General features: G+C 39.8%; 1 protein-coding gene across 1 annotated transcript in view; it reads right to left on the reverse strand.

The window, feature by feature from the left end:
* Positions 1-1,910: 1,910 nt before the first annotated feature.
* Positions 1,911-25,960, reverse strand: part of TMOD3 (tropomodulin 3) — a gene marked incomplete at its 3' end in the record, with an annotated part of 83,952 nt that continues 59,902 nt past the window's right edge. Inside the window, 7 exon segments of the mRNA NM_214294.1 lie at positions 1,911-2,505; positions 8,941-9,085; positions 11,710-11,853; positions 13,528-13,635; positions 15,616-15,746; positions 19,924-20,013; positions 21,341-21,463. Of these exon segments, the coding sequence (NP_999459.1) occupies positions 2,471-2,505; positions 8,941-9,085; positions 11,710-11,853; positions 13,528-13,635; positions 15,616-15,746; positions 19,924-20,013; positions 21,341-21,463 (776 nt within the window).

Genomic DNA, 25,960 nt, shown 5'->3' on the forward strand with positions numbered 1-25,960 from the left:
ACCTCATGGTTCCTAGTCAGATTCATTAACCACTGCACCACGACGGGAACTCCGAAATTGAAAGCTTTTAAAAAAACAAATTTAAAAATGCAAAGAATATTCTTTGTTTAGATAACCAGATATGTTTATATTGATTAGACTACAAAAACTTAAATTATTAGAAAATCTTTGGTTTAAAAAAAATCAGGAGTACTTCACAACCTTAATCTATTATAAAATTTTAGAGCAGTATAGAAATACTGAAAGTTATTAAAAGGGTAAAAGGTGCCAGATTTTTAAAGATCAAAGTAAACACCCAGTTTTCTCCCTTATAATTACAACACTTGAAAGATTTTCTGTACTCAATCAGATGAATGTTCATGCTTATTTATTAAGAAATCTTTTCTTCAATTATATAATTAACTGTTGTAGCTCAGAATTGGAATGGTACAAGCAAAACACTCAACTTTTATCACACTTTGATAAATAATAAGTGAAAAAGACATTACTCGTAAGTATGATAACACAATTCTAGGGAGGGTCCCACCTAACCTGTATTAAAAAAACTTTGGGGAGGAAAGGGTAATGTATTGACTAATAGGTCAAGGCAAGCAAGGAGACCTTGCTGAAAGTAGACTAGTAGTTCTGCATACCTGGTCCATGCTGAGGCCCCACCCTGCTGGAACTGTGCAGTCTCTAAAATCAAGTTCATTTCCAAATTCGCTTATGACAAGGGGGTGGGGGAGAGTGAGCTTGACCTGCTTACTTGAAAAAAATAAAATAAAAGCCCAGCACCCTATAACTGAAAGGGAGCAGCAGAATAGTGCAAAGTCATTTTTTGGCCCCTTTAAAACAATGGATACTGATTCAAAAAGACACACACTCAGTTCTCATGAGGAAAGCTGTTGCCTGTTAAGAAGGCTTATTACAATAGTACACAAGGAGCTGCCTAGCTCATTAGGTAAACAGTCCAGCCCAAGCCAAAGGAGCAGACATTTTATACTTCAATTATAAAAATTTCTTAAAAAATTAACAGCCCTCCCCCTCCCCACCCTGGATACTGAAATGAGATTCTTCGCTTTAGGAAAAATCTCCCTGTAAGTGATACAGCCAGGCCTGAATTGTTAGGCCACAACTGCTCAGATTTCTTTGTCCTATCTTTTGTAGCTATAACACCTCAGCCACCTCCTGCTCCAGAGGCTGCCCTGGAACAGGGTGTGAATACAGGTCTAACTTGTCCATCACACTATTGGATGTGGAGTCTGTCTTCCCACCCTAGTACACTGTTCAACTGTTCACTCTAATACTTTGAGCAAGAGCAGACAACTGGTGTTATGAAAAATTACTTCTATAGATGTGGACCAAAAAGTACAAGATCAAAGGAAAGAGATAATAAAAATTAGATTTATCAAGAACAGCCATTTTCCTTATTGGTTAGAAAATCTGGATAAGTGGCGATTACACACCACTCAGGCAATTCTGCACTGCATATGGGAACGTCTCACTCTCCTGTGCAACTCTCAGCTTATACCCAGGCTGGTTTCTTAATTACTTTATAGTGACCATCAATTTAAATGACCATTCTGCATGCTCCTCAGACTTAAACTCCACCATTTATTACCTTTGATTTCATGTGTTTAACAACAGCTTTCTTTTTTCTTTTACCCCAAATAACTCAGAGTTGGCTGCATGCCTCTTATAGGGAAGAAAATAGTTTTCCTGCTCTAATAATTTTATTACTCTGAGCTTTCACAAAAATAATGCCCACATGATTAAAAAGAAAAACTGTAATGAATGTAGACATAGCTGTGCTTTTAAGCAAAGTGTGTAACCTGACCAAGCTGATGACTGTTGAAAACAACTGTAGGTGTGGCTGAGGCCCTCGGGCAGGTGCGGGGACATGGGACGCACCGCATCCTCTCTCCCAGAAATCGGCTTTGGTCCAAAACACGACTAGATTTTGAGTAGCCTGTTTTAAAATGCTGGCGTTTGCTTTGCTAGTAACAAAAGACACAGTCTTGCCAAGTTTATGTGTTCTGAACCATGGAAAAAGTGTCCATGCCATGAATAAGGAAAGTTTTGATGTGCCTTGTACCTAAGAGGTGCAACAGCAATTCTGACATCGGCAATGTCCCTTTTTTGACTTAAAAAAGATTGTTTCTTAAAAATGTTCATAATACATAAATGACTTTCTAAACTCTGTACAATTGTGTTTTTTTTAACCCAAGACTTAACATAAACCATTTAATTAAGCTAAATTAAAACTGATTTTAGTAGAAAGTAGAAATACTGCTTTAGAATACAAAATATCTACTATTGATTTTACAATTTAAAATTGGTAACAACTTAAACTAGAAAAGATACATGTAGTTTAAAAAAAAAAAAAGATTTCCAGTCTTTTCCCTTCTACCCAGGAAAATGTTATTATCTGACATCACAACAGGAGGCCTTGGTGAGCTTCAAAGTCTCCCACAGATTATACCTGGTGGACTTACTGGTGGTCTCCTTCAACTCGCCTCTTGCGAACTATGAGAAAAATAAAGAATGTCAGAAATCCCTGTTCATTTGTACAATGTTATTTTGCTTAAAGCAAATAAATTTCTGTGTAATCCAGTTAGGGTTGTACAAAAATGAATTGTCAATCTGCAGTTCACCTGGCCATTAAAATAAAAAATTCTCATCCTTCATCATTATCACTTACCTGTTGAGCACTCAGCTCTCCTGTGCTTACACAGCAGCATTAGAAATCTAAAACAGGAGTTCCTATTGTGGCTCAGTGGTTAACGAACCCGACTAGCATCCATGAGGATGTAGGTTTGATCCCTGGCCTTGCTCAGTGGGTTAAGGATCCGGCATTGCTGTGAGCTGTGGTGTAGGCCGGTGGCTGCAGCTCTGATTGGACTCCTAGCCTGGGAACCTCCATATGCTGCAGGTGCAGCCATAAAAAGACAAAAAAAAAAAAAAAAAAAAAAAAAAGGAAAAAAGAAATCTACAACAGAATGGTCAGCAGTCACCTTCAGGTCACTGTGCTTGTCTCAAGTGTGTATTAAAAACATTTACACCTTCATTAAAAAAATAACTTACTATGTTAAATTTTGAAATAACATTCAGGCAGCTGAGATTAGACATTATTAAAAGTAACAATTTGCATGCTCTTCTGATTATTTCCTTAGTGAAAGAACATAGCAAAAACAGTTTTGTCAGTTTCAAAGGTAAGTGACTTGCTACTACTGCTCTCCAAATTTTCCTTCTCTTATTTCCTATAAAATGAATCAGTTCAGGGCTCTGACAAAACCACACATGCAAAGTAATGAAAATCTTAGACCGGAGTAATGTGGTGATGTCCCATCTGGCCAACTAGTTCAGCTGATGGGGTAAACACAGGTGCACACCTGAGGGCCCCCGCCCCTCACAGGCTGCTGACCCTGCCCCTCCACGCTGTGCTCACTAGCTGCAGGGCAAGGTCTTCTGCAGCAGCATCTTGCTTCCCTCATGTTCACCTGTCAGCTACCAGAGAGCATTCGCTCAGGGCTGCTCAGCACTGTAGCCAACTCCTATGTAGGGAGGACAGAAAGCACAGATTCTGGGGTTAGTAAAGAATGTGAGTGCTGCTTTCTGCAGTGTGCTCTTTGGCAAGTAAGTGAATCTCTGAGCCTCAACTCATCCTCCATAATAGAAGAATAATGATACCTGTACCTCATAGCTGTGCAATTAAAGGCTGCTTAGTGCAGCAGCAATACAGGAAGCATTCAAAAAGGGTGCTCAGCCCATCACCCACCATGGTGGGGTTTTGGGGTGCTCCTGGGGTCAGCCATCTTTGCAGGGTGAGGAAAGCCAATTTAGCTTTTCTAGTTAGAGGATTTGCATGTACACATTATTGGCTTTGATATTCTTACCAGTAAGTTCCTCTGTTTAAGTTACATGGTTGGTCTATTAATTCCTATACTCTCTTCTATGGAAGCAAGTGGGAAGACCACCTTTGTTCAGCCTGAACTGACTGTTTAACAGAGGCATGAAAAGCCAGCAGGTGCATCGGCCTCCTGGCCAGGCTACCGATTTTGCTCTCATGCTATCCTGACTACTGCTTCTGTTTACTAGTCTTCAAGAGATGAGTCCAGTAAAGTGATGTGCATAAAAGCTTGTCCAGCACCAGGCTTGGTGCTAGCTAGAAAATAAAAACCAGGAGAACTGAAGTGTCAAGTCCCCATGAACATTCTCATACTTATCTAACTAGATGCACCCCTGACTCTACTTTTAGTTCATGTTAATGAAGAACAAGTTTCATGTGTTTATGGAAAGAAGAAGGGAAGAAAGCAAATGGAGAACTGAGCCCTCAAATACAAACTCAATTCATGTATACAGATCTCTGAACACCACAGAAATATCTGAAAGGCAAACCACATAATTCTTTAGCATAGAACATTTCCAAGAAAAGTTTGAATTGCAGTAGTGTTTGGATGTTATTGCAGACCATTTCAGATTGTAAATTGCATGTTATTAAAAAATGCACATTATAAACAAGATCAGTAACAGATGGAACAAACAAAAAAGGTGTACAAAACTGATTACGCAGTTAGTGGAAAGATAGTAACGGGAGACAAAGTTCAACTGAATATTGCACATACACCATGTAACCTCTTTGCTTTAGCTCTGATACTTCGTAGCTGGAGAGAAGGCCAGGAGGTAGGATTATTTCAATGAAAAGTTGAGACTAAGAAAACAATGAGAGAGGGAAACATTATCAAAATCAGAACACTAAAGCTCTGACATGGCCCTGTTTGCAAGGTAAAGAAAAATTATATGCCCAAGAGATGCTGTACAAGTCTTGTTCTTTGCCATCTCTGTCCCGTTAGCACACACTAGAATGTAAGTAAGAAGACATGGTCTAGGCTTGCAACCTTGATCCACAGGCAGAGATCAAAGTGCAGGGCTGGAAAAAAAAAAAAAAAAATCCAGCTGAGGGTGGATGGGGGAGGCTTCTGTGAGCATAACACGGGAGAGAAGACAGGCAAAAAGCCACTTTCGACTCCTCCTTCTCACTTGGTGCCCACTTACTGCCAAAGCAGTTCCTCAGTTCATCCTCTGGAGGAAAGACTACCAAATCTGGCCCTATTAACAATTCTTTGGCAATTTCTTTCCAAAACCCACTCCACTAAGTTCTCAATACTTCATGATTAATCAAATGCCAATGAACCCTAATATCGTTTCCTCTCTATCTCTAGAAGAGTGATAAGAATAGTGTTTTGAAAATCATTTTAATCATGCACTCAATGACCTACAATGACTCTCAAATGCCTCAAGATAAAATCCAAAGGAATCTAAGTTCCTTACCACATAATTTTAGTGCCTCCTATCAGAATTCCCTCTTAATCTCCTGGCATCGTTGTTTAGCAAGTACTTGTCTGGATCCTGCATCCCGTTATGAGTCAGTTCTCAAAATCTGCAGGCTGTCTTCAGCACATAAATAACTTGCTTACTCTCAAATGTGAGTTTTTTTTTTTTTTGTTGTTGTTGTTGTTGTTGCTATTTCTTGGGCCGCTCCCGCGGCATATGGAGGTTCCCAGGCTAGGGGTCGAATCGGAGCTGTAGCCACCGGCCTACGCCAGAGCCACAGTAACGTGGGATCCGAGCCGTGTCTGCAACCTACACCACAGCTCACGGCAACGCCGGATCGTTAACCCACTGAGCAAGGGCAGGGATCGAACCCGCAACCTCATGGTTCCTAGTCGGATTCGTTAACCACTGCGCCACGACAGGAACTCCCTCAAATGTGAGTTTTAATTCATGCAAGTCCTCACTCCAGGAATGTCCGTATTCTCATTTCATGCCTGAGACCCCTATCTGAAAATCTGGTTTGGACTAGGATGAAACAGCATGGCAAGGTGGGGACAGGGTAGGGGTGGGGGTGGCTAGAGAGCTACCAGCACAAAGATGTTTGCCTTCTGCTACCCCTGCTTCATGTCAGACTACAACTTCTTCAACACGGCCTCCTCATCCTCTATTACACACGCCTGTGGATAGTTACTCCACTGCTCAGTGCTGACAGCAAGCAGCCTAGGAAATACTTTTCATCTGTTCCCCTCATCTTCCACCTGCCAAAGTCTCCCTTACTCTAACATCAGGCCTTCCTTTCTCACAGAGGTCTGAGCACAGCGTCTGCCACAACAGGCTTGCAGAAGAGCACAAGCACTGAGGCCGTGAAAGGCTGCTGTCCCTGTTACATACAGGGACATACACGTATGGGCTTGTGCTCTGCTGCTCCTGCGGGACAGCTGCTGGCACAAGCTCCTCTGGGAGGGACACAGATGAGTGGGTGAAAAATTTGTTAGTGGGATCTCGGAAAAGCTAAGATGCTTTCTTAAGACAGGAAGAATGGAGACACTTCTAGCCTAAGTTTATAGCTATATAGCTACCAGAAAATTGCAACTTTAAGCAGGTTCAAATTCTTTCGCTTTCTTTTTTTACTTACTAAATCTTTATTAAGTATCTAATAATGTCAGGCATGGTTTTAAGAGAGTTGTGGATTCAACAGATAGACGTGGCCCCTGATCTCCAAAAGCTTAGTCATTGAAAATAGACTATAACAATCAAGTATAATCAACTTTCTGGGTAAAAATCTAAATTTTTTAGAGTCAATAATGTATATGTTCTAAAAGTTCTCTATAAAGTTCAGACAGACTTGAGAAATACTGCTGTAAAAAGCAAAACTAAATTCCTCAAGGAAAAAAATAGAAGCCATATTAAAATATTAGCATGGCTTTGCAAACTACACCTAAAATCAACAATACACCAAAAACGAGAAGGGTTTTTTAAAACTTCTCTTTTTAAAAGCAAGAAGCTAAAATCTTTTATGGGAAACTATAGCCATCAAAGGAACTACTATTTTCCACAGTAATCTGGATTAAAGGAATGAAGCCATAGGTTTTGTTTAGTTTTGTTTTTAGGGCCACACTTGTGGCAAATGGAGTTTCCCAGGCTAGGGGTTGAATCAGAGCTGCAGCTGCCACCCTATACCACAGCCACAGCAACACAGGATCCAAGCCTTGTCTGCAACTTACATCACAGCTCAAGGCAACAGTGGATCCTTAACACACTGAGTGAGGCCAGCCGTATCCTCATGGATCCAAGGAGGATTAACTGCTAAGCCATGAAGGGAACTCTGAAGCTCCAGATTTTCTGCTCCAGAAATTTTAAAAATATGCAAATTCAGGAGTTGCCTGGTGGCTCTGTAGGTTAAGGATCTGATGATGTCACTTTGATCCCTCGCCCAGGAACTTCCACATGCCCTAGACATGGCTAAATAAATAAATAAATAATTTAAATAATATGCAAACTCAAATAGGGCTAAAGCCTAAAAGAACTGCATCTCAGAGAAATGTGACTCCCTTTAAGAAGTATTATTTTAAACCTTGTCTAAATGTATCTTTTGAAATATTTCAATGACAAACACCAAACTTAAAAGTCAATTTTTGGAAATATGTAGAAATTATAAGCATCATATTCTTTTTTTTTTTTTTTTTGCTTTTATATATATTTTATATATGTGTATTTGGCTGCACCTGCAGCTAGTCCAGAGATTGAACCTACACCACAGCAGTGACAATGACAGGTCCTTAACCACTAGGCCACCAGGGAACCCCCCAAATTCTTTAATTCAGCTATGGCTAGAAAATTTGTTTCAAATGGAAGCTACAAGCCTCAGCAGTTCAATAGGAACTTGGGAAGGAGACTAGTAACCTGCATGTGTGCAGTGAGAGGACCCATCACCCAGGGACAGTGGGCTCAGGGAGATGGGTAAATATAGCAAATCATCACATCACACAGACTTGAACACTTGGGTTAAAACTATAATTATTCTATATTCTACCATATAAGACTGAATTTCTATCTATGCCTGTTTGATCAAAAGGGCAAAAGTTTCCTATAAGGTTGAAATCTTTGTTTTAATAGCTCTAAGAGATGACTTGTAACTAAGAAGAAAATGTTGTAAGAAGCATTTTTATAATGTTTGTTGCAGAAAACTCTCTCACTAAAAGCTATGAAATATGTTTGTCATAGGAAGCCAATTTTACTCACTAACCTAATAATCACTACAGTCCCATTTAAACTAAACTCAAATTCAGTCAGTTAAAAGGGCCATGCAGATTCTGGAAACAAAGGACAAGTGGAGTTCCTGTCGTGGTGCAGTGGAAACGAATCTGACTAGGAACCATGAGGTTGCGAGTTCCATCCCTGCCTTCGCTCAGTGGGTTAGGTATCAGGCGTTGCCAAGAGCTGTGGCGTAGGTAACAGACGTGGCTCGTATCCCAAGTTGCTGTGCCTGTAGTGTAGGCCAGCAGCTGTAGCTCTGATTCGACCCCTAGCCTGGGAACCTCCGTATGCCTTGGGTGTGGCCCTAAAAAGCAAAAAACAAACAAACCAAAAAACAAAGGACAAAATAAGGACAAATAAGCTTCCTGTGTTAAAATATATTTTTAAAAAAGTTCCTCCAGGAGTTCCCGTCGTGGCTCAGTGGTTAACAAATCTGACTAGGAACCATGAGGTTGCGGGTTCAATCCCTGGCCTTGCTCAGTGGATTAGGGATCCTGCGTTGCCATGAGCTGTGATGTGGGCTGCAGACGCGGCTTGGATCCTACATTGCTGTGGCTGTGGTATAGGCCAGCGGCTACAGCTCCAATTCGACCCCTAGCCTGGGAATCTCCATATGCCGTGGGAGCGGCCCAAGAAATGGCAAAAAGACAAAAAAAAAGTTCCTCCAAAAGTCTCCTTGTGGCACAACAGGTTAAGGATCCTGCAGTTGTCACTGAAGTAGCTCAGACTGCTGCTGTGGTACGTGTTTGATCCCTGGCCCGGGAATATCTACATGCTGTAGGCGCAGCCAAAAAAGAAAATAAAGTTCCTCCAATACATTAACTTAATGATACAATTCAGAAATTCAATTTCATACCAGATATGTCTTACCTAAGTCATTATTTTTTGTTATAGCATTAGCTGCCCTGGTTCGAGGTCCCTGTTGAGTAAACTGATATCCAAATTTAAGGATATTGGTATTTTCCTCAAGCATCTTGGCCATTTCCAATTCTACAGCTGTCCCCAGCTGCTGCCTCTGGAATAATTAGAAACAAAGAAAAGCATTAATAAACTAGATCAAAATACTTTTTGAGGTAGGTTAAGTCTAACATATTCAGGTATATACTGATTCTTTAAAAATTTTCCTGGAGTTCCCACTGTGCCACAGTGGGTTAAGAATCTGATGACAGTAGCTCAGGTTGCTGTGGAGGTGCAGGTTCGATCCCCAGCCTGGCACAGGGAGTTAAAAGGATCCAACGTTGGAGCTACAGCTTGGATTCAATATCTGACCTGGGAACTTAAAAAATGGTGCGGGTATGGCCACTAGAAAAAAAGGACAAAATTTCCCCAATTCTTACAACATACGTAAGAGAAACAAAAATATTAAGTTTAGGAGTTCCTGTTGTAGCCTAGCGGTAACGAACCCGACTAGTATCCATGAGGATGCAGGTTCAATCCCTGGCCTGACTCAGTGGGTTAAGGATCCAGCCTTGCCGTGAGCTGCAATGAATGTTACAGATGTGGCTCCGATATAGACATCAAAAACTGCAGACTGTTGGAGTTCCCACCATGGCGCAGCAGAAACAAATTCAACTAGGAACCGTGAGGTTGTGGGTTTGATCCCTGGCCTTGCTCGGTGGGTTAAGGATCCAGTGTTGTTGTGAGCTGTGGTGTAGGTTGCAGACACGGCTCAGATCTGGTGTTGCTGTGCCTGTGGTGTAGGCTGGCACCTGTAGCTCTGATTGGACCCCTAGCCTGGGAACCACCATATGCTGCAGGTGTGGCCCTAAAAAGCAAAAAAAAAAAAAAAAAAAAAAAAAAAAAACTCATAAAATCAACAACTGTAGACTGTTATAATGAGATACCATTTCATATCCACTAGCATGACTATAATAAAAAAGACAGACAATAGTAAGTGTTGGCAAGAATATAGAAAAATTGGGAGCTTCAGACATGCTAGTAGGAAAGTGCAATTGTGCAGCTGTTAAGGAAAACAATTTCGCTATTCCTCCACAAGTTAAACACAGAGTTACCATATGACCCATCACTTCCACTCCTGGGTATATACCCATGAGAAATGAAGGTATATATTCACATAAGAATTTGTACACGAATGTTCAAGACAGCCTATTTCTGAAACCCAGAAAGTGGAAACGACCCAAGTATAATAGATTATTCAACTATAAACAGGAATGGGAACTGATATAGGCTATAACATGAATAAACCTCCACAACATTTTGCTACATGAAAAGAAGGCTGATACAAAAGTTCACATATTATAATAACTCCATTTATATGACCTGTGCAAAATAGGCAAACACACAGATACAGAAAGCAGATTAATTGTTGCCAGGGGCTGATGGGAGGGGTGGTTAGGAAGTGACTGCAGTGGGTCTGGAGTTTCCCTTTGGGGTGATATAAATGTTCTGGAGTCCGACAGTGATGATGGCTGCACAACTCCATGAATATACTAAAAGCCACTTAATTGCAGACTTTAAAAGAGTAAATTGGAGTTCCCGTCGTGGCACAGCGGAAATGAATCTGACTAGGAGCCATAAGATTTTGGGCTCGATCCCTGGCCTTGCTCAGTGGGTTAAGGATCCGGTGTTGCTGTGAGCTGTGGTGTAGGTCACAGATGTGGCTCAGATCTGGCATTGATGTGGCTCTGGAGTAGGCTGGCGGCTACCGCTCCAATTAGACCCCTATTCTGGGAACCTCCCTATGCCCTAAAAAGACCAAAAAAAAGAGTAAATTTTACCATACGTGAATTATATCCCAATAAAAAATTGGAAATTGATTCAATAGCATTCTGGTTAAATTTTAATATATAATCCTTTCGACCTTCATAATCTACAAAATTTATTTACTTTGAAGGACTGAAGGAGTCATTTACCACATATTTTTTCAATAACTGAAGGTATTTTTCAGTCAAATGTGTATGTACTTTGGGGTGTGTGTGTGTGTGTGTGTGTGTGTGTGGCTGCTCTCATGGCATGTGCAAGTTCCCAGGCCAAGGACTGAACCTGTGCCATAGCAGTGACCCAAGCTACTGCAGTGACAATGCTGGATCTTTAACCCATTGTGCTACAAGGGAACTCCCATTGTTTTATTTTTAGTTAATTACTGCATTGAATGGAAACATTCCTAACATGTACATTTCTCTGCTTCTTTAAAGAAAAGTTCACCCGGGTCTGGAGGACCCAGCATTACCTTGTGGCATTAGCAGTGAAGGTGGCTGACAGAAGCCTGTGCCCTTAGGGTAACATGGGTATTAGTTTTCTGTTTTTCACTGAACCTATTCTGTTCACCTACTGTGTCTGGGACTATGACATGCTACAGGTACAAAAAGTCTATTATGTGGATCTTGCCACCAAAGAGATGAAAAATTTGAGGATGGACTGTCACCTTTAAGAATCCTTGCAGTTCAAAATAGCCAGCCATCTACATTCTCTTAAGATCAATCAGGGAGAGTTGCTCACATACCTTTCTATACACTAAAATAATATTCTGTATGCTCCAAATGTCCTCCCCCTCCCTTCAGGCCACCACCTTACCAAGTGCTCCCTGAAATTCCTCCTCCCACCTGCCTCCTGGGCCCCCAAGCCCTGCACAGAGGGTGGGCTATAGCTTCTTCCAAGCTGCTGCTGGAGAACATTCACCTGATTGTCAATCTTGAGCTCAGCCAGGGTTTCATTATCTCTCAGAGCATCCATCAGTGCTAGAATCCCAGCTCCTGTAATAAAGTTGGACTCCATATTTAAGCTCTTCAAATTTTTGTTCACTCTTAGCATATCTGCAAAAGCCTAGAAATTAAAAATATTTGAAGATTACAGTTTGACAGCACTTATTACACACTGTACAAGCCTGAAACAAATACATGAATCGATACAATTGCCTTAATGTTTATTAGATTGTTTCAGCCTTGACACACTACTTCAGAGGTCTCACATGTATCTACTTTTCACATGTACTCTGTCATAATCCTTAGATTTTTTTGGCCACATGTAATTCCCTATTGGTAATGTCCCTCTACTGCTATTCTATCCTATGTTCATTCATTCTTCTACTTCATGCTTATTTCTCATACTTTCTCTCAGCCTCTGTGTAGGACTAACTTTCTCAATGTCTCTTTGGAACATCTTTTCTTACTGGGTCCTGCTGCAGCTGGGTTACAGTAAAGTCTAAACGAGGGTAAATTATAGACTTAATTTCCAAGGCAGGGACCAAAAGGCCAGGAAAGAGCAGAGGTAACTAGAACTGCTAGAGCATAAGAACTATGGAGAAGAAAGGGCTAACTAAATGTCACATTCCTCAAAGAATGGTATGTCTTCAATCTGCTTTCATCACATTGCTTACAGGATATGGTATTGCTAGGCATTGGACCCAGTGCTTAATAAGCACCATATTGATTAATTAACAAAGCTTGTAAGTGAGCAGAGGGGAAAGAGAAGGGAGGAGTGGACAAGTAAGAATATGAGTGAGTTTATTAAAAGTGACCTGCAGAGGGGTTAAAAGAAAGGCCAGACTCCAGAGAATATGGGTAAGATCAAGGTTAAAATTAAGGTCAAGTTACAGAAAAGGCAACAGGGGGCAGCGATACTAGAAAGAAGCTGGGACAAATATCTATACACTTGATATACATAGCAGCAACTAGCTATGTGGCCTGGAGCAAATCCCTTATCCATCCACCTGTACACATGTTTATTTAAATACTACTGGTGGCCTATTATTTAGTAAGCACTGTTCCATAGATTCAGAGAGAAAACATACAAGTCTCTACCTGATGGAATTTACATTTTCATGGGGGCCCAGACAGATAAGCAGGTAAGCAAAATGTAATGTCAGATGGTAAAAAGGGCTACAAAGGAAGAAAAAAGGCAGAACAAGGTAGATGGGGTGCGGGTGGGGTTGCTGCTTCACATACAGGGGTCAGGAAAGGCCATCTGAGCAAGGACTCAAATAATTTAAGTGATGAGGTGAAACTACGTGGAATATTTTTAGGGAGAAATGTCTAGGCAGGAGGAACAAGTGTAAAGGCCCTGAGATGGGAGCACACAATGCAGGTTTTAGGCAGAGTGAGGAGGCTGTATGGACAGAGTAGAATGAAACAAACAGCAAGAAAGGAGATGAGGTTTGCACCTGCAAGGCCTTATTAAAGCATTGAAAGATTCTGATTTTCACTTAGTGAGATAGGGAACTGTTGGAGAGTTTGAGGTAGGAATCAGATCACTTAGTTTTAAAATAATCACTTGGAATTCCCTGGTGGCCTAGCAGTTAAGGATTCGATGTTGTCGCTGCTGTGGAGCAGGTTCGATCCCTGGCCTGGGGAAATTCCATATGCCGAGGGTATGGCCAAAAATAAATAAATAAGTAAGAGTGTCACATTTGATGCAGTTTAATATGGTTTAACCACCTCTGTAACACACCCTGGTGTAATACAGTCATAATGTTGATGTTACCAGTAGTAGCTTACTTACAGCTGCAACGGGGTCATTGCTTCGGGTGGCCGCAAGACTGAAATATTTCACATGGGTGTTGGTTTCCAAAGCCTTTGCAAAATCCTTTAAGGTTGGAATTGGGATATTCTTGAAAGACAAAAATGTGAAACATTATTACATTTTATTTTTCAGCAAATTTAATCCATTAATCAAATATATCTGTACTTTATTAAAATGTACTCAGAAATTATATCACATACAACCATTGATCTACAAACTAAAACAACAACTAAGCCTCCTCATCCCTCTGGCTTATCTATTATGGTCCATTTGCACAAACTGTTGGCACAGAGCAGAGCATATGTCATTGTTTCTCTAGCACTGAGATTAAAGAAATTCTCACTATTTTATTTTTAAGTATTTGTATTATGAGAAGTTAACCCTTGAGTGCTCAAAGTGGATCCACTTTTTTACAAAGAGAAAGATGTGGGAATCTACCTCTGATGATTCCTAAGGCAGATGACATGCTGTTCTCAGATATTTAAGCTATAGGTATTAAGAGAAATTAAACCTACATTACTTAAAATGAGGCAAGAGTTATAGGAGACAGTGATCTTTCCTTTTAGTCCCGAGATTTCAATTTCCTGAAGCCTGGTTATTTTTAGATCATTGCTACTGACTTAGAGACAGAAATACACGAGAAGTGAATTTTTTAAAAAAAGATTAATAACCAACTAGGGATATTAGCTTTTTCCAAGGCTTTTCCCCCCTCCACTCACAGGAAGGAACACCCATGAAAAGAGCACAGAGGTCTTATTCCCTAGGTTCTTGTAACTTCCAGATGTTCTCTCCACCCCCAATTCAGATAAATTAAGATTTAAAATGAAGAATTTGTAATGAAGCTATTATACAATGGTAATATATGAGATCATCTGTGTTTACTTTTTGGTAATTAATTATCCCTATGCCATTCTAACTCAGTTCTTTTTTCTTTACTGCAAGGAAGAGTTACATTTTAGAAATCTCAGTAAGATTTCACAAAGCCCACTTCCAGGTGTTTACTCAAGAGAAATGAAAACCTATGTTCACACAAAAACCTATATGTGAGTGTGTATTGTGGCTTTACTTATCATCCCAACTGGAAGCAACTCATATGCCTATCAATTGGTGAACAGATAAACAGACTGCAGCACATCCAAAGGAATACTGCTCAGCACTACAAAGGAGAAAACCACTGAGACACACAACAGCACGGACGAATCTCAAATGCATTATGCTAAGAAGCCAGACTCAATGGCTATACACTTTATGTTTCCACTTACATGAAATTCTGGAGAAAGCAAAATGACAGGGAAACAAGACAGATCAGTAATTTTCAGGGGCTAGAGCTGGTGGCAGGGGATGATGACAAAGGGGTATGACGTGTTCTACATGTGACTGTGGTGGTGGTTGTGTATGCATCTGCCTTAACTCACACAACTGTAGGCTATGTATAATTTCACTAGGTATAAATTTTACCTCAAGAGGCCTGATTAAAAAAACAAAACCTGGAGTTCCCGTCATGGCGCAGTGGTTAACGAATCCAACTAGGAACCATGAGGTTGCGGGTTCGGTCCCTGCCCTTGCTCAGTGGGTTAATGATCCGGCATTGCTGTGAGCTGTGGTGTAGGTTGCAGACGCGGCTCGGATCCCGCGTTGCTGTGGCTCTGGCATAGGCCAAAGACTACAGCTCCGATTAGACTCCTAGCCTGGGAACCTCCATATGCTGCGGGAGTGGCCCAAGAAATAGCAAAAAGACAAAAAAAAACCCAAAAAACAAAAACCAAACAAACAAAAAAAACCCCTGAAAGACAAAAATGCTCTTTAAAAATGGGTAGGACTTTGGGAGCCAGAGAGATTTACTGATAGTATACTTCTATTTGATGGTCTTTAAAAAGTAAATCAGAAAAATACTGTAATACTTTAATTTCTAAAATACAAAGGAATCTATGCTAGCATAGTATTAAAAGCAAAAACCTTACCATTGAGTAGAAGGGATTAGATTACATCAAAACTGCCCAGCTCCCATCCTAGACCCAAATGACTCAAAGAATTCAAAGCAATTTTTGATTTGCTTTTCACGTCTACCTTTATATTGTTCAAATTAACTTCAACAAGACGAACATCATCTTCTTTAATTCTCTTTAAACTCTCTTCAACGTTGGTTGGATTTGGGGGCTCATCAAGTATTGGAAGGATCTTTTCACCTTTTACCACATCTGCAGTAACAAATGAACAAGAATGTCACTGGTTGAGACTATCACAATGAATGTATATATTAACTTGGAAACATATTACACACATATACAGCAGAATTTTTTTTTTTTTTTTTTTTTTTTTTGTCTTTTTGCTATTTCTTTGGGCCGCTCCCATGGCATATGGAGGTTCCCAGGCTAGGGGTCGAATCAGAGCTGTAGCCACTGGCCTACGCCAGAGCCACAGCAATGCAGGATCCAAGCCGCGTCTGCAACGTACACCACAGCTCAGGGCAATGCCGGAGCCTTAACTCACTGAGCAAGGGCAGGGACCGAACCCGCAACCTCATGGTTCCTGGTCAGATTCGTTAACCACTGCGCCACGACGGGAACTCCATAGCAGAATTAATTTATAAGTTTCTTCCCCCAAATTTATATAAGCTCTTTCATGTGTTGATACATTAAGCCCTCATATAAAATTTCACTGAATATAAATACCAAACATAATTCAACATTTAATTTGTTTGCAATGTGTCAGTCTTCAAAAATGAATATGTTTCTTGCCTCTTGGTGAATTACATCAAAATTGTTGGATAACACAAGCTGGTGATCACATTTATTTTTAGCAATGTTCAGGATAAAGTTCTAAAATGATAAAAATCTAGTATATCACTCTCTAAGATTTGACTAGTGATTTTTTTTTTTTGGCCACATCCATGGCTCGTGGAAGTTCCCAGACCAGGGACAGATCCCACGCCACAGAAGTAACCTGAGCTACCGCAGTGACAATGTTGGATCCTTAACCTGCTGTGCAACAAGGGAACTCCTGACTAGTAGCTAATATAAGGGCAGTAAGAACCAGAGACTGGAACAAACCTAGCCTCTATGAGAAGAGTGAGATGATGGAAGGACACTGTACCGTCCTTCCCATGGCAATACTATGCAATGGGTAACAGGGGAGGACTCCATTAGCAAGAAGAGTAGCAACAGGGAAGGGGAGACAGAGAAAGCTAATGGTACATGGAACAGCTACTAAGACAGAAATTCCAAAGATTACTACCCTCCTTCACTCCTACTCCAGTGCTTCACCATTTACATCACAATATAGTTATTCAAGCTGAAAGAGGATCCAGAAGCCTTGAGCCCTCTAATGAGACATAAATTCACTCTGATGTATGTGCAGAGGCCTATGGACAGTGAAACTTTTATGGGTACATTTTCTGGAGAGAACATCTATAGCATCAGATTCTCAAAGAGAAGAATGACTATAAAAACATTAAGAGTAAGTGACATGGAAAGACTTACAGACTCACTGCCTGGCCTAGTTATTCCCTTCTGCCCTCTTCTAGCCTTTTGAAGCAAAACTCACCTTAAGACAAGGTATACTGCTTACTTGTCCTAAAAATTCCTCCTAAGAGTGCCTTGTTCTTTTAAAGAATCTCTCACGCGACGCATGCGTGCACACACGCACGCGTGCGGGCGCACACAAAGTGTCCTGAAGAGAACAACTTAGACGAAACTCTGAAAATTATTTTCCTGAGGACAGCTGAAAGATCGGGATGGCAGTCTTCTTCAAGATGGTAGGTCAAGGGGGCTGGAGAAGAGCTTCCTCAGTAAATGGAAAACTGAACAAGCATTTCCTCAATTCCAAATTTTATAGCCGTGGGAGCGGCCCAAGAAATGGCAAAAATAAAATAAAAAATAAAAAATAAATCAATTTTATAAAGCCAAAAGATTTCTCTCCCTTTCCACAGAATGTGTATATGTAAAGATCCTTGCTCTGTAATGAAAAGAGGGATCCAGTCAATGGGATGCTGAAACCATTAAGAAAGGTTCATGGGGGAACTGCACATGGGTGGATCAGCCTGCCAATATTTGAGTCCATTGATCAATCTTAACACTTTCCCCAAAGAGGAATGACCAGACTTGGTATGCTTCCTAATGTGACTCAATCACCACCGAAGAAGCGTTCTTGACAAAACCCCCCAAAAAACTGTACCTGAATTTGATCAAGCCTCTAGAAAATAACAGTTTACAGAAACACAGAAGAAACAGAAACACGTAAAATGATACTACAAGGTTGCAGTCAGCCAAATCCAGAATGTGGAAAATTCTACATGAAAACCCTTAAGAAAGAAGGTTTTTTGTTTTTGTTTTTTTGCTTTTTAGGGCCACATGCTCGGCATCTGGAGGTTCGCAGGCTAGGGGTCAAATCGGAGCTATAGCTGCCGCCCTACACCACAGCCACAGCAGTATCAAATCTGAGTCGCATCTGCAACCTACACCACAGTTCACAGTAATACCAGATCCTTAACCCACTGAACGAGGCCAGGGATCGAACCCACATCCTCATGGTTCCTAGTCGGATTCATTTCTGCTGTGCGACAGAGGGAACGCCCAAGAAAGTTTTTTCAAGAAAGAAATGGCATGAAGAAAGGGAGAAAGAAGCTGAGGAGAACTATTAAAAAATTAAGAGGAACTGAAACCAAATGACAACAAATGCAATGTGTGATCCTTACTTTAATCCCAAACAAGCCAAGTGTGATGTTTTTAGAGAAAAGGGAAAGTTTGAACATGGCCTGGGTGTATTGGAAGCTGAAGGAAATACTGATAATTTTTAAGTTTGTTAATGGCATTGTGATTATGTTATAAGAAATGCCTTCGTGGGAGACACATATAGAAATATTTACAGGTAAAGTAATACACACAAACAAGATTTGCTTTAAAATAGTCCAGGGAGGGAGCTCCCATTGTGGTGCAGCAGAAACGAATCTGATTAGTATCCATGAGGATGTGGGTTCAATCCCTGGCCTTGCTCAGTGAGTTGGGGATCTGGGGTTGCTGTGAGCTATGGTGTAGTTGCAAATATGGCTCGGATCCCACATTGCTGTTGCTGTGGTGTAGGCTGGCAGCTGTAGCTTGATTTGACCCCTAGCCCAGGAGCTTCCACATGCCACGGGTGCAGCTCTAAAAAGAAAAAGAAAAAAAAAAAAAAATCCAGGGAAAAAAGTGGAAGCAGTGAGAGAGAGGCTGTGGCGGATGAAACAAGGCTGGCAAAACGTGAAAAATAGCTGAAGCTAGGTGATGGATACATTATTCCCTCTTCTATTTCGTATGCTTAAACTTTCTACAATGAAAAGTTTTAAAAACAGAGAAACGGTCAATTATAGGACATTAATAAAATGGAATGTTATACGGATGTTTGAATGAGGTAAATCTATATGTACTAACTAGAAAATGTGATGTATTACTAAGTAATACACTTTAGAGCATCAATTAAAATCCTCACCACCAACTTCATGGAATATTAAAACTAGTCACTTAATCATTCTAAAACCTCAGCTCCTTCACATGCAAATTAAAGATAATATTTATTCTATAGAACTGTTGTGAGGATTAAGAACAATTCACATTCAAGAGGTGTGCACATAAGAACATGGCCCATAGCAAGCATTCAAAAACACTAGCCAATAGTATTATTATTGAAAAATTAAGTTATAAGAAATGTCTATGGTATGATCCTACTTTTGCGTATAAAAGTATATGTATATAAGTTTATATAAATAAGCATAACACAAAGTCTAGACAGATAAATTCCAAATTGTTTACTGTTAAGGGTGGAGGTGGGTGTGTGAGGAAATAGATGGCATGACGGCTGTGAATAGGGACACTTTCACCTCTTACCTTATGCACTAAGGACTTGTTTAAATCTACTATAAAATAGAAAAGTATGCATTACTTCGGTGATCTTAAAATATCCTGTAAATAAAATTTTCAAAAAGCTTTGCTTTAGGCTAATATTTCACATCAGACTAAAAGGCTTAGTGGCTGAAAAGTTCTGTGGTTTCTCCTGAATCTAATTTTATAATATAGTTTGTCAGCACTGTTGTGTATTTCTTAAAAATCAGTAACACTGAAAACAAAATGTCAATAAAAGCCAAGTTTGACGAGCTTTTATAGTGTTTACCATTAGTATTATTTAGTGAGGTAAGTGGTTGCTAATTACACTTGCTGACATATTCAGCATAAAGTATTTAATATTCTATTTTCGATGATTTTCTATGTCAAGACTAATTGGAATCTTAGGTTTCAAGTACATATGCATTACATTTAGTCGGTATACACTGAAGTTGTCACACGGATAAAACAAAACATAATTATCAAAGGACTGGAATTCACAAAGCATTATATAAGTACTCACTTGAAAAATGTTCTTGGTCAACACCATTACTACTTCCCACTATATTGCAGAACTGTGTATTCGTTATCAAATTGTGCATCCCAAGAATAGCTATAAACATAGAAAAATAAAGTTATTTTTTGCTTCCATCAATTTTAAACATAAAGAATTAATTTTATACCTCAAAATTTCTATCAATGATTTTAACATTTTCTGTACATTTTCCTATTCATTTAAATACACATTTCGCAGCCAAAAAAAGGTGAAAACAATTTAAAACCACCTACAATCTCTTATCAATAAATACCCTTGTAATTTCTCCCCACATTTCTGAATTTAGACACAGCTGGAGCCAGCTTAACCCTAAACCTATACTTAGCTCCATCTGGTGGCCAAGAGAGAAAGTGAAAACGCTCTATTGTTTTTCTTCCTTCTCATAAGATTTCTCCAAACATAATGCAATAAAAGGCAGATTTTCAACTTAACTCTCATATTAACTGACATTTGTACATTATCTAAGAGTAGAACACTAAAAGCACAGGTGGATATTCATATTTAAGATTAAAGTAGGATCTCTCAAAAATGATAGCTACAAGGAGAAATAAATTTGGTTTTGTTTTTGATGCTCTTTTGCACAAGTAAGGCAGAAGCCACAGTGTGCCTCTGGCCCATTCCACTCTGATGAATGTAACAGTCACAAATCCATTAGTCCTCAGCCCCCCAGGGAATAATATACCTGCTATATTTGTGGTACTACAACTTGGGTCCTATCCCTGGGTCCTTCTCAAAGAACCTTCATGCTCCTTTCAAACATGTTAATTCTTGGGGTTATTTGGTACTAAGATCTTCCCATGCATTATATTTTTCTATGAAGAAAAATAGGTGTGGGTGGAGGTAGCTGGGGGGACATATTGGTCTAGATAAGAAACCTGTAATGATGACAATCATAGGGAGGTTTGCAATGTTCCACATACACTTCAGAAAAGGTGGGAAAGTGCTAAGTATAGCTCAGGACTGATTATTTTATCTATTTTTCCGGTTACCCATTTCTGGGTCTTCTGATAAAATGGGATAGTAGCAGATTCTGGAGACAGCTTCTAGCTGAGCACCAGCTGATGAAAGATTTTTATAAGGACTTTCAAAGATGGCAACATAGGAAAAGAGGTCAAAAAATAAATTCCATTAACATAAAGATTTCATCATTAAGAGAATTTAAAGAAATAAAATCCTTTATGTAAGACTGATAGTGTAAAAAACAAAACCAGAAGAAACAAAATCCTTTATGTCAGATTGATAGTGTAAAAACAAAGCCAGACATATGGTTACTTATTCAACAGCACTTTGCTAGGCAGAGCAAGCATCTGCAACATGTGCATGGGTGTGTGCAGTATCCCTTCCCCCTATACTCATTCACAAATTGACTTGTTTTAGGAGATACCTGCGAGGTCACACAATTCTGTGTCAGAAGCACTTGTCAAAGCTTCTTCTAACTCTGGATCAAGAGATACTTTTTCTTCTGTAAAAGTCTGTACAGGTTTCTGCTTAGGGATAAATATTTTCCCTGTAAAACAAAGTAGTTTGTTAATTTCACTACTACTGCTAATAATTCATTATCATTTCATTTTAAGAAAAATTACTAGAAGTAGGTAGTTCCTGTTGTAGCCCAGTGGAAACGAGTCCAACTAGCATTCATGAGGATGCAGGTTCGATCCTTGGCCTTGCTCAGTGGGTTAAGGATCCAGCGTTGCTGTGAGCTGTGGTGTAGGTTAACAGATGCGGCTCGGATCCTGAGTTGCTGTGGCTGTGGTGTAGGCCGGCAGCTATAGCTCCATTTTGACCCCTAGCCTGGGAGCCTCCATATGCCGCTGGTGCGGCCCTAAAAAGACCAAAAAAAAAAAAAAAAAATGTATATATATTAGAAATTTATGCAACTAAGCTGAAATAAAAAGTCAAGATTAACATCTACAATAATTTTCTTTCATCTTCAATATGTATTTATAAGTTTCCAAGGCAATACACTGGCCATATAAGCTGTAATGAAGAAAAGAAATCAATCGAGAAATTTTCCCATTTGTGAAAGTAAAAATAGGCTCTCTTTGGAGTAATTTTATGAGTTATTCTATAAATACTAAATCAAAAAATAAATGAAAAAATGAAAACTCTATGAAAATTTAATGACATTAAGAAAAAAACAGAATTTACTTCCTTATTCCTAAGCAACAAACTGCTTCACTCCCTTGAGGTATGGCAGAGGCAATTACAATTCCAGAAATTCAAGTTCTAATTGCAAATAGATTTCTATATGTCCTGAGTGGTAGTCTGACATTTTCTGTCACTGTTCTTCTAAGCCTCGATGGACACTACAAGGTTACCTGTTAAGAAACCAGTTATTCAAGAAACTTACAGTATTTTTTATGTGACAATCAGTATTTTATTACCACATGGTCAATGCAAAATTGACAGCATGAATGGAATAGAAACTTATAACTGAGGCACAAAAGCAGACCAAACAAGACATACCTACACATGGTGAGACTGAGTCCAAGATTGTCTCTGATTTCTTTCCTGAGACAGAACTCATGATCTAGAGGCCTATGTATGAATTCACACAAATGCCAATTACTTTCTTTTCTATCAGAAAATATGTGAGAATACATGGCTTGATAAATCTAGGCAGTGTTCGTTCTATCAAGAGAAATATTTGTGGGCTTAATAATCTGTGCAGTGAGTATTGTATAATTCTTGTTCAAAGTAAATATCAATAGTATATCACTCATAAAGAATCCTCCCATAACAGACTGCTCCCAAGAGTCTGGCCAAAGCTGGTCAGGTATTTTCAGCTAAGCCCATCTAAAGGTCTTAATTTCTAATATTTCTTATATTTAGTATTTCCATTTGGTTCTTAAAAAAAGTTTCCATGTCTTTTCTGATATTTCCCATTTCTTCATACATGCTGTGTACCTTGTCCAGCAGAATCTTTGGCATTTTTGTCATAGTTAAAGTTCCTGACTGATAACACCAGTATCTGGGTCACCTCTGGGTCTTCTATTCACTGCACACTTTTCTGACTATGGGCCACATGTGTCTTAAGATCTTTGACTTCATATGGGCATTTTTCTTTTTCTTTTTTTTTAATTTTCCCACTGTACAGCAAGGGGATCAAGTTATCCTTACATGTACACATTACAATTACATTTTTTTCCCACCCTTTGTTCTGTTGCAACATGAGTGTCTGGACATAGTTCTCAATGCTATTCAGCAGGATCTCCTTGTAAATCTATTCTAAGTTGTGTCTGATAAGCCCAAGCTCCCGATCCCTCCTACTCCCTCCCCCTCCCATCAGGCAACCACAAGTCTTTTCTCCAAGTCTATGATTTTCTCTTCTGAGGAGATGTTCATTTGTGCTGGATATTAGATTCCAGTTATAAGTAATATCATATGGTATTTGTCTTTGTCTTTCTGGCTCATTTCACTCAGGATGAGATTCTCTAGTTCCATCCATGTTGCTGCAAATGGCATTATGTCGTTCTTTTTTATGGCTGAGTGGTATTCCATTGTGTATATATACCACATCTTCCGAATCCAATCATCTGTTGATGGACATTTGGGTTGTTTCCACATCCTGGCTATTGTGAATAGTGCTGCAATGAACATGCAGGTGCATGTGTCTCTTTTAAGCAGAGTTTTGTCCGGATATGTGCCCAAGAGTGGGATTGTGGGGTCATATGGAAGTTCTATGTATAGATTTCTAAGGTATCTCCAAACTGTTCTCCATAGTGGCTGTACCAGTTTACATTCCCACCAGCAGTACAGGAGGGTTCCCTTTTCTCCACAGCCCCTCCAGCACTTGCTATTTGTGGATTTATTAATGATGGCCATTCTGACTGGTGTGAGGTGATATCTCATGGTAGTTTTGATTTGCATTTCTCTTATAATCAATGATGTTGAGCATTTTTTCATGTGTTTGCTGGCCATCTGTATATCTTCTTTGGAGAAATGTCTATTCAGGTCTTTTGCCCATTTTTCCATTGCTTGATTGGCTTTTTTGCTGTTGGGTTGTATAAGTTGTTTATATATTCTAGAGATTAAGCCCTTGTCAGTTGCGTCATTTGAAACTGTTTTCTCCCATTCTGTAAGTTGTCTTTTTGTTTTCTTTTGGGTTTCCTTTGCTGTGCAAAAGCTTTTCAGTTTGATGAGGTCCCATGGGTTTATTTTTGCTCTTATTTCTATTGCTTTGGGAGACTGACCTGAGAAAATATTCATGATGTTGATGTCAGAGAGTGTTTTGCCTATGTTTTCTTCTAGGAGTTTGATGGTGTCCTGTTGTATATTTAGGTCTTTCAGCCATTTTGAGTTTATTTTTGTGCATGGTGTGAGGGTGTGTTCTAGTTTCCTTGCTTTGCATGCAGCTGTCCAGGTTTCCCAGCAATGCTTGCTGAATAGACTTTCTTTTTCCCATTTGATGTTCTTGCCTCCCTTGTCAAAGATTAATTGACCATAGGTGTCAGGGTTTATTTCCGGGTTCTCTATTCTGTTCCATTGGTCTGTCTGTCTGTTTTGATACCAGCACCACACTGTTTTGATGACTGTGGCTTTGTAGTATTTCTTGAAGTCTGGGAGGGTTATGCCTCCTGCTTGGTTTTTGTTTCTCAGGATTGCTTTGGCAATTCTGGGTCTTTTGTTGTTCCATATAAATGTTTGGATTGTTTGTTCTAGTTCTGTGAAAAATGTCCTGGGTAATTTGATAGGGATTGCATTGAATCTGTAGATTGCTTTGGGTAGTATGGCCATTTTTACAATATTGATTTTCCCAATCCAGGAGCATGGCATATGGGCATTTTTCTATAAAAGCATAGCAGAGACTAACAGAAATTACATTTATTTCCAGAAAGGAGCACGCCACTCAAGTCAGGGCTGAAGCTGAGCTGAACCTGGGCTTTCTGTTGCAACTTTAGTTTGATTCATTTCCTTACTGACTTCAAACATTTTGAGGAGAGGATTAGCACTTAATCCTCAGCAAGGCTTGAGATGAGAACTCTGGTAAGGTTCTGGAGATCTCCTGAGTGGCCTACTTTTTTGAACTGTAAAGAAGTGAGACTGCCCTTGCATGCAGTCCTGGCTGCCGGCTTTCTAGGGGCTCTGTCTTCCAGTGCCACTCTCCTCTTTTGGAGTTTTGGCAGATCTTTCAGCCCCACTCTTGTGTTGTCTGCTCTTTTGTGAAGCTGGAGATGACCTCAGCATTCCTGTTTCCCTTACTAAAAATCGACGCCTCAGGAATTTTTTCTCAGGTCTGCTTCACTGCCTCGGTTCTTGGAATAGCATCCTTAGCATGGACTGAAGACCTGTAGCAAAGAACTAGAGGGCAGTGCAGTCTCACTCTGTCTCTAGGGCTGCCAATATGGTAGCCACTGCCATATGTGACTATTTAAATTAATTAAAGCTGTGCGATGGACTAGGAGTTTGGGGTTAGGATATGGAAGCCACGTCTGAGACCTACACCACAGCTCACGGCAACACTGGATCCTTAACCCACTGAGCGAGGCCAGGGATCAAACCCGCAACCTCATGGTTCCTAGTCGGATTCACTAATCACTGCGCCACGACGGGAACTCCTAATATTGCTTATTTTGGTGAGATTTTTTAAAAAAGTCTCCTGCAACTTCCTACATCTGGATCAGAAGTCTTTCTAGTTATTTTCTTATTTAAAAAACACCACTTGGCAAATCTGCAATGCATTTACATTAATAAGGATGTTTTAAATTGCATATAACAGAATACTCAGTTTGAAGTGGTTTAAATTGGTGCTTCTCAAGCTTTAATGTGCATCTCATCCACCTAGTGATCTTAAAGTGAAGATTCTGATGCAGTAGCTCTGATGTTAGCTCTAAGAATCAGTATTTCTAACCAACATCTCAGGTGATGCTGACCTTGCTGATCCACAAACCACTCTCAAAGCTGCAATGGTTCAAACAGTAAGTATCTTTAATCTCACTTAATAAGTCCACAGGTAGGTGGCTGAGGGGTTGGTTCAGCAGCCCAATATTGACATCAAGGACCC

Source organism: Sus scrofa, chromosome 1 (genome assembly GCF_054392235.1).
Source record: "Sus scrofa isolate SSC_HxYL_T2T_F1_AM1 chromosome 1, Sscrofa_HxYL_maternal_Yorkshire_Landrace_v2.0, whole genome shotgun sequence".
Classification (NCBI taxonomy): Eukaryota; Metazoa; Chordata; class Mammalia; order Artiodactyla; family Suidae; genus Sus; species Sus scrofa.